This window comes from Bufo bufo, chromosome 10, assembly GCF_905171765.1.
Source record: "Bufo bufo chromosome 10, aBufBuf1.1, whole genome shotgun sequence".
Taxonomy (NCBI): domain Eukaryota; kingdom Metazoa; phylum Chordata; class Amphibia; order Anura; family Bufonidae; genus Bufo; species Bufo bufo.
In genome coordinates, this window is record NC_053398.1 from 81,138,273 (window position 1) to 81,150,881 (window position 12,609).

At 43.0% G+C, this 12,609-nt stretch overlaps 1 protein-coding gene across 2 annotated transcripts in view; it reads right to left on the minus strand.

Annotated features, from left to right (window-relative positions):
* Positions 1-916: 916 nt before the first annotated feature.
* LOC120980783 (USP6 N-terminal-like protein) overlaps positions 917-12,609 on the minus strand; it is a 188,414-nt gene continuing 176,721 nt past the window's right edge. The window contains exon 9 of one of the 2 annotated variants that reach the window (XM_040410063.1): positions 917-3,092. In XM_040410063.1, the coding sequence (XP_040265997.1) occupies positions 1,678-3,092 (1,415 nt within the window). In that variant the 3' untranslated portion in view covers positions 917-1,677. The remainder of the gene's footprint in view (positions 3,093-12,609) is intronic. The other variant, XM_040410062.1, reaches the window with a different exon arrangement.

Genomic DNA, 12,609 nt, shown 5'->3' on the forward strand with positions numbered 1-12,609 from the left:
CACACTGCGCACAGCACCTCTTAAAAGAGGCTGCTTACCACACCAGGCCTCCACTAGCAGTATTGGTGAAGATGGCGGCGCAACTGTACAGGCATCCTCCACAGTGTCTCAGCAAATTGTCCGGCAGCTGCCCAAATTGACAAACCAGAAGCCTCCTTACTAATAACAAAGCTCAATATGTAGCTCCGCTACATATTGAGCATTCACAGAGCTCTACTACATGATCATTACACACACAGCACTGCTACATGGCCCTTTGCTCACACAGCTCTGCGACATGACCCACTGCACACACAGCCCTGCTACATGGCCCACTGCACACACAGCCCTGCTACATGGCCCACTGCACACACAGCCCTGCTACATGGCCCACTGCTGCATGTCCCATTGTACACACGGCTCTGAGGCATGGCCCATTGTACACACGGCTCTGAGACATGACCCATTGCACATAGAAAACTCCACAATATGCTTACATAGCCCTGCTTTATACATAGTCCCCTAAGGAACCTTCATACCCAGCACAGTCCTACACGGAGCCTCATGTGTTCTCTTAACTCCTCCCATACAGGTGATGGATCAAATGACTGTGACATCACAACAGGTCCTGTACACATAATGTGCTGTTTAGTCTGGAGCTGCTCCTGGTGAGGGAGATGTCAGTGAGGTGCGGAGCTTCTCCGGAGAGGGGTGGGGCTTCTTGTGTGCTGGACCTGGCAGGCTGCTAATACAGTGGTCCTAACTGGAAAAAGACCATGCAGAAAAATATGCAAGAATCTTTTTTAATGGAGTAAATTGGCCTAAACAGGTGTCTAAGACGCGCGTACAGGCGTTATTGCGATCTCTGTGTTGCAGATTTCATAAATGTCCCTTTTTAATTTAAAATCCCCCCCCCCACCCAAAGGTCTTGTATGACTTTTTGAGGGTTAAAAAGTTTAAACAAAAATGAATAAAAAAAAAAAACACACCACACCTCTGTTCCCATTGTATGTAAACTATATATCCCCCTTTATCAAAACAACCATTACGGAAAGGGGACAGCTTTTTAAAAAGTATTTTAGTTGCACTTGGGGCTGTTAAAAATAAAAACAAAAAAATGCTAGAATACAAATGACAAAAATAAAGCCCCATTTAATCACCAAAAACACAAAAATTAGTATAAAAATTTGTATATGCGCCACAATGCCAGACAGTTCATATGTTGTATTTACGAACATATTTCTTTAAAAACATTTTTGCAGCAGATACTAACTACCTGAACAGTTGATACTGGCATATGGACAACATGCTTACATATATTTGGATGTTTACGTCTTACAGGTGTATTAGTCTACACCTCTGATCTGGACTTTTCCTACAGGTCACAACCAATATATGAAGAGTCTTGGAGTGGATTCATTTAAATAACTTTACACATTTCTTAGAGACAACAATATATGATCGTGTGCAAGACTTTAAGGGGTAAATGAAAATAAAATATTCAACAGGAATAATAAGCACTTTGTGTTTATATAAAAAAAATGTAAAAAATTGTTAAAATGGAACCAGTGCAGTGAATATTTTTCTTTATAAGTCTGTGCTATCGACTGGGCCTATTTTTATGTCCTGCATAAAAATGGCTAATACACCACAAACCACAATGCTGCAAATACAAAGGGGAGCATGCATCTCTCTTGTTTAGAAGGTAACAGATTTAGACATCTGAGACACAATTTGACTGGTTGGGTACAAACGGTCATTGGAAAGCGTTTTATGAATAAGAGGATATTTTCCCGATTGCTTTGGACTTGATTTTTGCTGCAAAGTTGGAAAATTTGTACATGTACTCATGGGGCCATTTATACCTTGAGTTACAGGTATATGACCCCCATCATTTTGTTCTTCCTGAGTATGGTTACTGCGTGTAAGCATGAGTTTGAGGCTATGAAACAAGGGATGTGCTACTTGCTTGACATCCTGGAGGTCTTGATGGCTGACATGAGACACCTGAATTTCAGTAACTGTTTTAATGACTTGATAGGCGGTAAATGCGTGTGTTAATGATGGGGATAATTTTGTAAGAGAACTCCTTTTTTCTTGCAGATCAGATTGTGTAAGCATTGTAGGAACACTGCCTAAGGCTCCTTGGTGGCATGCCATGGTAGGTATGAATTGCTTGTCCAAGTCATTAGGCTGCTCTGTGGACAAGTCAAGGGCATTGCATATGTTTGACTGCCATATTTCTGTTTCCAATTCACCCAAGGATGAGTCTCTAGGGCAAGGTGTCAATTTTTCTTGATCATACTGTGAAGAACATCTTCTAATGTCTATTTCTGGGGGCAGAAGCGAGACTGGTTGTCTTGTTGGAGCACAACTGCGTTCGGTTTCTTGTGTAACGGTCAAAGTTTCATAAGAAGTAATGTCATCGGTTTGTAAAGGTGTTACTTCCAGAGAACATGGTTGGAACAGACTTGCTTCAGAATCTGAGGCCAGGGTAATATCTCCTTTTTCTTCATTTAGCAAATATTGCTTAAATTGACACTTAAATGTAGTATTTCTAAAAGCAGGATGAATGTTTTTTTCCTTACAATCATGAGTACAATCCATAATGTGGCTATTTGCATCTGGTGCATTAAAGCTTTCAGATTTCGTAGTAGATACAAGTGAACTTTGCACTTGCTGTTCATCTACAATACTTAGTTTAGAAAAAACTTTTTTGCATTCCTTATGCTCTAGTACACAGTCTGGATGACTTTCACCAATGGCACCGACTTTAGATTTAGGATCATTTCCATTTTCTGCATCAGATTCTTCTTTGTGCTGCTCCACCATCTTGAGGCAATCTGGTTTTATTGGCTGTGACTCGACAGTTTTAGTGTCTTCAGTCATGGGTCTTGAACTACCATTCTGGTGTGGAGCCGATATGATGTTCATGTTTGTATTATCTGCTTTTGAATTATTCACATTAACATCTCCAGGAGGCTTAGAGCTTTGTGCTGTATTGCCAACATCTGTTCTATCCAGTACAAATGACTCTACTGCTGCTTTAACAGGAAGCAGGTGAACAGGTATATCCAGACCCAAGGTCATTTTGGGGAACTCTTCAGCCTTTCCTAAGATTAAATGACAAAATGTAAAGAAAGTTACATTTAATTTTAGTATAAAGGACAAAAAAACATTTAAAAAAACCAACTATAAACTCTAGGTGTTCCATGATGAGTCATTTTGACAGAAACAACAGTGATTAAAATGGTCAGGAAATATTTTGTCACATTTGGAATGGCAAGCCCATCGGGCAGTCTTTGACAAGAGACACCATACAAACAAACTGGATTAGGCTGCATTCACATCACTGTTTAGCTTTCTGTTCTTCTGATCCGTCATCAGAAAAAACAAAAAACAAAACAGATCCTTTATTTCGAGTATCAGTTATGCTCAGTTAGCATCGGTTTGCACTAAAAATAACTAATCCATCTTTTTTTTAGAGCAGCAGTTATAATCAGTTTGTGTCACTTCTGTCAGAGATCAGTTATTTTTGACGGGAGAAAAAGTACTAAATGCAGGACTTTTTATCCTGTCAATAATAACTGATCTCTGATAGAAGTGACACAAACTGATCATAATTGATTATAACTGATGCTCAAAATACTAGGTCTGTTTTAAAAAAAAAATCATTCTGTTCTTCTCATGGATCAGAAGAAAGGAAAGCTAAACTGTTATGTGAACTCAGCCCAAGGGCTCATGCACACGCGGTCTACAAAACACGGATACCGGCCATGTGTGTTTCACATTTTGCGGAACGTCCTCCCCTCTATAGAACAGTCCTGTAAAATGGACAAGAATAGGTCAAGTTCCATTTTTTCGTGGGTGCCATGGAACGGACATACGTATTCGGAAAAAAATAATACATTCATGTGCACGCACCCTAAAGGCAGATTTAGACTAATTACTGTGCCATACGTTTAGCAAGATTGAAGTTATGTTTCAGTTGGCATAGTTTTACACTTCTACTGTAATATATAAAGCTGAGTGTATGTGTGTATGTCTGTCTGCTAAAGGAATCCGCACAGTAGCATTTACAATCACGAAATTTGGCACACAGGTACAACAGGTGTCCAGGAAGGTTTTAGACTGGGTCTCAGCTCTCTAGGACGTACCGTTACTGAGATATTCCCCAAAAATGCAAATATGGCACATCACATGACCTACATTAGCCAATAGAAGCCTGCAGGTCTTTCTCCTCATATCGCAACTGCCATACACATGGTCACATGACCCTTATCAGCCAATAGAAGCTCACAGGCCCTTACTCTCCACATACACACAGGTTTACACCAGGTTTCCATAACAACCCAGCCATTTTTCTTCACTTCTGTAGGTCAGCTTTAAAGGGGCAGGATGCTGTGGATGACACTGTTAAGGGAGCGGAGTGCTGTGGAGGTCACAGTTAAAGGGGCAGGCTTAGGTTGGCCATTCGGGCCCGCTCCCGGTCCCGCTAAGCCACGCCCCTCCCAAAGCCAACAGGACTGAAAAATATGAAGGTAAAAATGAACTTCTGTCAGCTGCAGGGGTAGGAGGTAGGGTGACTTTGTGCCTGCAGCTGACGCTCAGACAGCACAGTGCTGCTGTCTGAGAGTGTGCTGTTCAAAAGGACAGTCTGAAAGCCAGACTATCCGGCTAAAAACCAGACCTCTAGCCAACCTAGGGGCAGGCTGTTGTGGAGGTCACAGTCCGCTATGGAGGTCAGTGTTAAGGGGCAGATTGCTGTAGAGGCCACTGCTAAAGGGCGCGGTGTTGTGGAAATCACTGTTTAAGGAGATGGAGTACTGTGGAGATCACTAAAAGGGGCGGCCGCTGTGGAGGTCACAGTTAAGGGGACGGTCCGCTATGGAGGTCAGTGTTAAGGGGCAGGGTACTGTAAAGGTCACCGTTAAGGGGGCGGGGGTGTTGTGGAGGTCACATTTTAAGGAAACGGAGCTCTGTGGAGGTCACTGTTAAGGGAGGAGGGGATTGTGGAAGCCACTATTAAAGGGGCAGCGGGGTACTGTGAGGTCATGGTTAAGGCAGCGGGGTACAGTGGAGGTCACTGTTAAGGGAGCGGGGTATAGTGGAGGTCACTGTTAAAGGGGCAGTCACTGTGGAGGTCTCTGTAAAAGGGGCTGGGAATGGTGGAGGTCCTATGGTCAGTGTTAAGGGGCAGGTGCTGTAGAGGTCACTGTTGAGGGGGCGGGCCCCTGTGGAGGTCACTGTCAAGGGGGTGGGGTGCTGTAGAACTCACTGTAAAGGGGCAGTCTGCTGTGAAGGTCAAAGATAAGGGGGTGGGCTGCTGTGGAGGTCCCATTTTAAGGAGACGGAGCACTGTTGGGGGAAGGTTTAGTGTTAAGTGGTAGGGGGCTGTGGAGGTCACTGTTAAGGGTGCGAGGTACTGTAGATGTTACTGCTATAGTGGATACTGTCTATATCTTAAAGACACGCACAAACATTTAATGAAAAAGATGAAATATACCCGTGCAAAGCCGGGTCCATCTGCTAGTTCTAAATAAAAGTTAAAGGCTATGCAAACCTTTAGGGGCAATTTTTTGTGATTGCATTTTACCCATTTTCAGCAAAAATCTTTTTTAAATTGGACTTTATTTAAAAAAAACATTCAGCTGTTCTGTCAGAAAGGGTTAACTGTTTTTCTAGCTGTGCGACTCCTACTTTCACTGTGTGCTGGTCATCTAGTAACCCTTATCTCTAAATTACTAAAGTCATTAAAGACTAAAAGACACATTATTGTTAGTAAGTTAAGAACTGAGCTATAATGAGTGTTTATAATGTCAGAGAGCAGAGATAAGGAGCCGGATGGAACAGAGTGAAAATAGACAGCAGGCTACTATAGAATCTTAAGCTATACTTCAACATCTGGCTTTTTAAACATGCTTTAGGCTGAGTTCACACCTGAGCGTATTCGATAAGCGCTTTTTACAGGCGTTTTTATAGGGCGTTTTTGAGGCGTATTTTGGGGCGTTTTTGTATTTTGGAAACGCGCGTAGTACGCGCGTTTGTGTGATTAATCCAGTGAAAAACTGCCACAATACGCGCGACAATACGCCCCCAAAGAAGCTCCTGTACTTCTTGGGGGGTAGAGGGTTTTACAGCGCGTTCGTGCTGTAAAACGCTCAGGTGAGAACCATGCCCATAGGGAAACATTGTTTTTTGCCTGTTGAGCGTTTTACAGCGCGTAGGAATGCGCTGTAAAACGCTCAGGTGTGAACCCAGCCTTAGAGCAACGACTTCGGATTTCAGATAAATAAATAAAAATCTTTTTAGTAAGAAAAAGACACCTAACCTGCACTGCCAAGAGCAAAAAACTGTTTTTGCTCTTGCTAGTGCAGAACAGGCTTCTGGTTTGGCTGGATGAGAGGTCTGGCCTATAATACTCCCTAAGCCAAATTGGTAGTTACCACAAGGAGAAATTGAATTCCCCCAGGTCTACTTGTAATCTAATGGGAACCAGTCTTCAACTTTATGCTGCCCATACTAACGGCAACATAAAGTAGAAACAGGTGAGTTGACTTCAGCGGTCTGTCATGTAAAAGTTAAAAGTAAGTGGTTGCCAAGAACCAACATCACAATCATTGCAGACTGGGCCTGGAAAAGAGTCCCGGCCACCTGAGAAGAATCATGGTTATTCATAAATTCCCGCTCTCCCTGCCCACGACTGACAGTCTTCTACCTAGTTTTCTCCCCTTCTCTCTAGGAGAGAACTGCCAATGGGCAGCAGATGGGTGAAAGTGCAGGAGATTATGAATAACCATGACTCTTCTCAAGTTCCATAGATTTTACTCTTTTGAAGCCCTGGGCTGCAATGATTAGGATCCTCGTTCTCAGCAACCACTTACTATTAGCTCATGAGTGACACACCACTGAAATCAGCAATTCTGTCACTGTTTTATGCTGCCCCCAATGAGGTCAGCATAAAGTTGATGACAGGTTGACATTAAAGTTTGTCTAATATAGCCTCTAAATCCCAATGTCTGCCTTCTGTATACTGTAAACAGAATGGTTCTAAGAAAAGTGATTAGTGTGAAAAAGACAAAACATCCATTTTAACTGGAAGAATACCAAACCAACATACAAACCCACCTGGACAATCTTAGGGAGTTGAACTCTTCCGTTAAACAAGTCCACTTATTCAGCATTGAGCTGCCCTGACAAATTTGGGAAATGTGGGATCTCAGGGTAAATAAATTGTCTCATAAGTGATACATAGGGGACATACTGAACCTTTATTTTCGTCAGTTTTATTCTATTCGAAAAATGGAGTAAGTTTATCTTTGCATTTTTGTTGGTAAAGTACTTCTGTGATGGCATGCCCATTGCTGTAGGCCAGCCATTAGTGTGTCTCTTAAAGGGGCTTTCTTGGATTTTAACCACCTCAGCCCCCCAGCTTAAACCCCCTTAATGACCAGACCACTTTTTAAAATTCTGCACTACACTACTTTCACGGTTTATTGCTCGGTCATACAACTTACCACCCAAATGAATTTTACCTCCTTTTCTTCTCAGAAATACAGCTTTCTTTTGGTGGTATTTGATTGCTGCTAAGATTTTTCGATTTTCCGATATTAATCAAAATAGGCCGCAATTTTCTCAAAAAAAGTGTATTTTTAACTTTCTCTGGTTAAATTGTTCAAATATAATTACATTTGTATCAGAATTTATTGTGCTACATGTCTTTGATAAAAAAGAATCCAATAAGTGTATATTTATTGGTTTGCGCAAAAGTTATAGCATTTACAAACTAACTATGGTAAAAAAAATTGAATTTCTGCATTTTTAAGCAGCTCTGACTTTCTGAGCACCTGTCATGTTTCTTGAGGTGCTAGAATGCCAGGATAGTATAAATACCCCCCAAATGACCCCATTTTAGAAAGAAGACACCCCAAAGTATTCGCGGAGGGGCATGGTGATTTCATGTATGATTTAATTTTTTTTCACAAGTTAGCGTAAAATGACACTTTCTGAGAAAAAATTAATTAAAATGAAAAAGTTTCCATTTCTGCTAACTTCTGCCCCTCTGTGAATACCTTGGGGTGTCTACTTTCCGAAATGGGGTCATTTGTGGGGTGTGTTTACTTTTCTGGCATTTGGGGCGGGGCTAAATTGAGAGAAACCCTGTAAAGCCTAAAGGTACTCGTTGGACTTTAGGCCCCTTTATACACCTAGGCCGCAAAAAAGTGTCACACATGTGGTATCGCCGTACTCAGGAGAAGTAGGGCAATGTGTTTTGGGGTGTATTTTTACATATACCCATGCTGGGTGAGAGAAATATCTCTGTAAATTGACAACTTTGTATTAAAAAAATTAAAAAGTGGTCATTTACAGAGATATTTTTCACACACAGTATGGGTATATGTAAAAATACACCCCAAAACACATTGCCCTACTTCTCCTGAGTACGGCGATACCACATGTGTGACACTTTTTTGCAGCCTAGGTGCACAAAGGGGCCCAAATTCCAATGAGTACCTTTAGGATTTCACAGGGCATTTTTTTACGCATTTGGATTCCAAACTACTTCTCACGCTTGAGGGCCCCTAAAATACCAGGGCAGTATAAATACCCCACATGTGACAACATTTTGTAAAGAAGACACCCCAAGGTATTCCGTGAGGGGCATGGCGAGTTCATAGAAGATTATTTTTTTTTGGCACAAGTTAGTGGAAATTGATTTTTTTTTGTTTTTTCTCACAAAGTCTCCCTTCCGCTAACTTGTGACAAAAAGTTCAATCTTTCAAGGACTCAAAATGCCCCTCAGCGAATACCTTGGGGTGTATTCTTTCCAAAATGGGGTCATTTGTGGGGTGTTTGTACTGCCCTGGCATTTGAGGGTCTCCGCAATCATTACATGCATGGCCAGCATTAGGAGTTTCTGCTATTCTCCTTAGGCATCATGAACACGACCGTTGTTTGGGTCCGCATCTGAGCCGCCGTTTTGGCGGCTCGGATGCGGACCCATTCATTTCAATGGGGCCGCAAAAGATGTGGACAGCACTCCATGTGCTGTCCGCATCCGTGGCTCCGTTCCGCGGCCCCGCTAAAAAAATATAACATGTCCTATTCTTGTCCGCACTTTGCGGACAAGAATAAGCATTTATATTGCCGGCGCACGTTCCGTAAATTGCGGAAGTCAACACGGGCGCCTTCCGTTTTTTGCGCATCCGCGGTTTTCGGACCGCAAAAACGGCACGGTTGTGTGCATGAGGCCTTATATTAAGCATACGGGTAATGAGATTTTTTTTTTTTGAAAAAATGAACGGCACAGATTTCTTCATTCGCATCGATCAATGTGGATGAAAAAATCTCCGCCAAAAAATGTGCAAATAAAAAAAGCTGCGATCGCTAATAAAGATCCAAAAAGCTCAAAAGTGATCTTTATAGCGCCGCAGCGATTTTACGGTGTTTTTGCAGTGATCAGAAAAAAAAAACATTTCTGTCACTGCGGTGGGGCGGACTGAACGCAAGTGTGCGCACAAGATCAGGCCTGATCGGGGGAACACTGCGTTTTTTGTAGAGCCTAAGGTGACCCTAATGTACTGATATAGATCTGATTGCGATCAGTCTTGATCACTTACAGATACTATATAGTAGTAGTGCTGATTAGCGACAGCGATGACGCTAATCAGCGACTAATCAGTGACTGCGGTGCGGTGGGCGCTAACTACCTAACAAGTGGCTAACTGGCGGTGATAAGGGACCCTTATGCCCCATTCACACGTCCGCAATTCTGTTTTCCGCATTTTGCGGAACGGAATTGCGGACCCATTCATTTCTATGGGGACAGACTTTGTCCCGCTCGGATCCGGAATTGCGCATCTGCACTTCCGGGTCCGCACTTCCGTTCCGCAAAAATATAGAACATGTCCTATTCTTGTCCGCAATTGCGGACAAGAAAAGGCATTCTCTATATAGTTCTGGCAATGTGCGGATCCACAAAACACATACGGACGTCTAAATGGAGCCTTACAGGGGGGTGATCAATGACAGGGGGGTGATCAGGGAGTCTATATGGGGTGATCAGGGGTTAATAAGTGACAGGGGGGGGTGTAGTGTAGTGCTACTTACAGAGCTACCTGTGTCCTCTGGTGGTCGATCCAAGCAAAAGGGACCACCAGAGGACCAGGTAGCAGGTATATCAGACGCTGTTAACAAAACAGCGTCTGCTATACGTTTCGGGGGTTACAAAAAAAACGCATCTACAGCCTGCCAGCGAATGATCGCCGCTGGCAGGCTGTAGATCAACTTGTTTACCTTGCGATCCTGTGTCCGCGCGTTCACAGGAAATCTCGCGTCTCGCGAGATGACGCGCCGATGCGTCAAGGAGGAATAACCCGGTCGGGAGATGGTTAATAGTGATGGTCTATCCACAGAATAGGTCATCAATATCAGGCAGGAGTCCAACACCTAGTACCCATGCTGATCAGCAGTTTGAAGAGAAAGCCATGCAGCCCTTCCCTTATTGTTTACCTGCTCACCCTCGACATCATGGTGGCAAGCAGGTGTAATTACAAGCTGTCCCATTTACTTCTATGGGACAGCTATGTAGTATACAATTGAATATGAAATAGTCGTCCCATAGAAGGTACTGGAACGGCTTGTTATTACACCTGCTCACCTCTGCGAAGTCAACGGTGAGCAGGTAAACATTGAAGAGAACGCAGCGCAGCCTTCTCCAACCAGCTGATCGGCGGGGATGCTGGGTGTTGGACTCCAGTCAATCTGATATTGATGACCTATCCTGAGGATAGACCATCAATATTAAAATCATGGAAACCCCCTTTAGAGGAAATCTGTCATGAGACTTTTAGTTATTAGCCCTATTTCACCTTAAGGACTTGGCCATTTTTTGCAAATCTGACCAGTGTCACTTAAAGTGGTGATAACTTTAAAACGCTTTGACTTATCCAGGCCGTTCTGAGAATGTTTTTTCGTCACATATTGTACTTCATGACACTGGTAAAATGAAGTAAAAAAAAATACATTTTTATTTATAAAAAAATACCAAATTTACCAAAAATGTGCAAAAAATTGCAAATTTCCAAGTTTACATTTCTCTACTTCTATAATACATAGTAATACCTCCAAAAATAGTTACCGTATATACTCGAGTATAAGCCGACCCGAATATAAGCCGAGGCCCCTAATTTTACCCCAAAAAAATGGGAAAAAATTATTGACTCGAGTATAAGACTAGGGTGGGAAATGCAGCTATAAGGCAGAGTGTATGTGTATATAATGCACACACTCTACATTATATACACACATCTGCAAGAGGGTGATTCAGATTGATGGGAGCCTGACTCTGACTCCCTGTATTTAATGCAGAGTGTGTGCATTATATACACACGCACTCTGCATTAAATACAGGGAGTCAGACTCCCATCAACTGGGCATTTATTTATTTTATTTTTTTATTTTTTATATTTATCAGGTTGTTTATTTTTTATTTTTTGTTCCCCCCCTCCCTACTTCATACTTGGACAGGGAGGGGGGGCTGTCCAGGGGGAGGGGGATGTCCAGGGGGAGGGGAGGCTGTGCAGGGGCCGGTACTTACTGCCGGTGTAAATCTCGCGGTCTGCTCCCAGTGTAAATCTTGCGGCCCGCGTGTCTCGCAAGATTTACACTGGGAGCTTAACAGAGGTGCCGCGCGGACGTGTTGGGAGCTGATCGGAGCAGCTGTAAAAGGTAAGTAACAGCTTCTCCGGCCCCAACATGTCATGGTCTGTATTATGGCAATGTAAGTTGCCATAATACAGACCTAGACTCAAGTATAAGACGAGGGGGCTTTTTGAGCACAAAAATATGTGCCAAAAAACTTGTCTTATACTCAAGTATATACGGTATTACTTTACATTCCCCATATGTCTACTTGATGTTTGTATCATTTTGGGAATGATATTTTATTTTTTGGGGATGTTACAAGGCTTAGGCTACTTTCACACCTGCGTTCAGGTGTCCGCTCGTGAGCTCCGTTTGAAGGGGCTCACGAGCGGCCCTGAACGCAGCCGTCCGGCCCTAATGCATTCTCAGTGGAGGCGGATCCACTGAGAATGCATCCGCCTGCCAGCGCTCAGCCTCCACTCCGCTCAGTGAGCGGACACCTGAACGCTGCTTGCAGCGTTCGGGTGTCCGCCTGGCCGTGCGGAGGCGAGCGGATCCGTCCAGACTTATAATGGAAGTCAATGGGGACGGATCCGCTTGAAGATGACACCATATGGCTCAATCTTCAAGCGGATCCGTCCCCCATTGACTTTCAATGTAAAGTCTGAACGGATCCGCTCAGGCTACTTTCACACTTAGAAATTTTTCTAAGTTATAATGCAGACGGATCCGTTCTGAACGGATGCAAATGTCTGCATTATAGGAGCGGATCCGTCTGATGAAACATCAGACGGACCCGCTCCGAACGGTAGTGTGAAAGTAGCCTTAGAAGTTTAGAAGCAAATCTTGAAATTTTTCAGAAATTTTCAAAAACCAAATTTTTAGGGACCAGTTCAGGTCTGAAGTCACTTTGCGAGGCTTACATAATAGAAACTACCAAAAATGACCCCATTCTATAAACTACCCCCCTCAAGGTATTCAAAA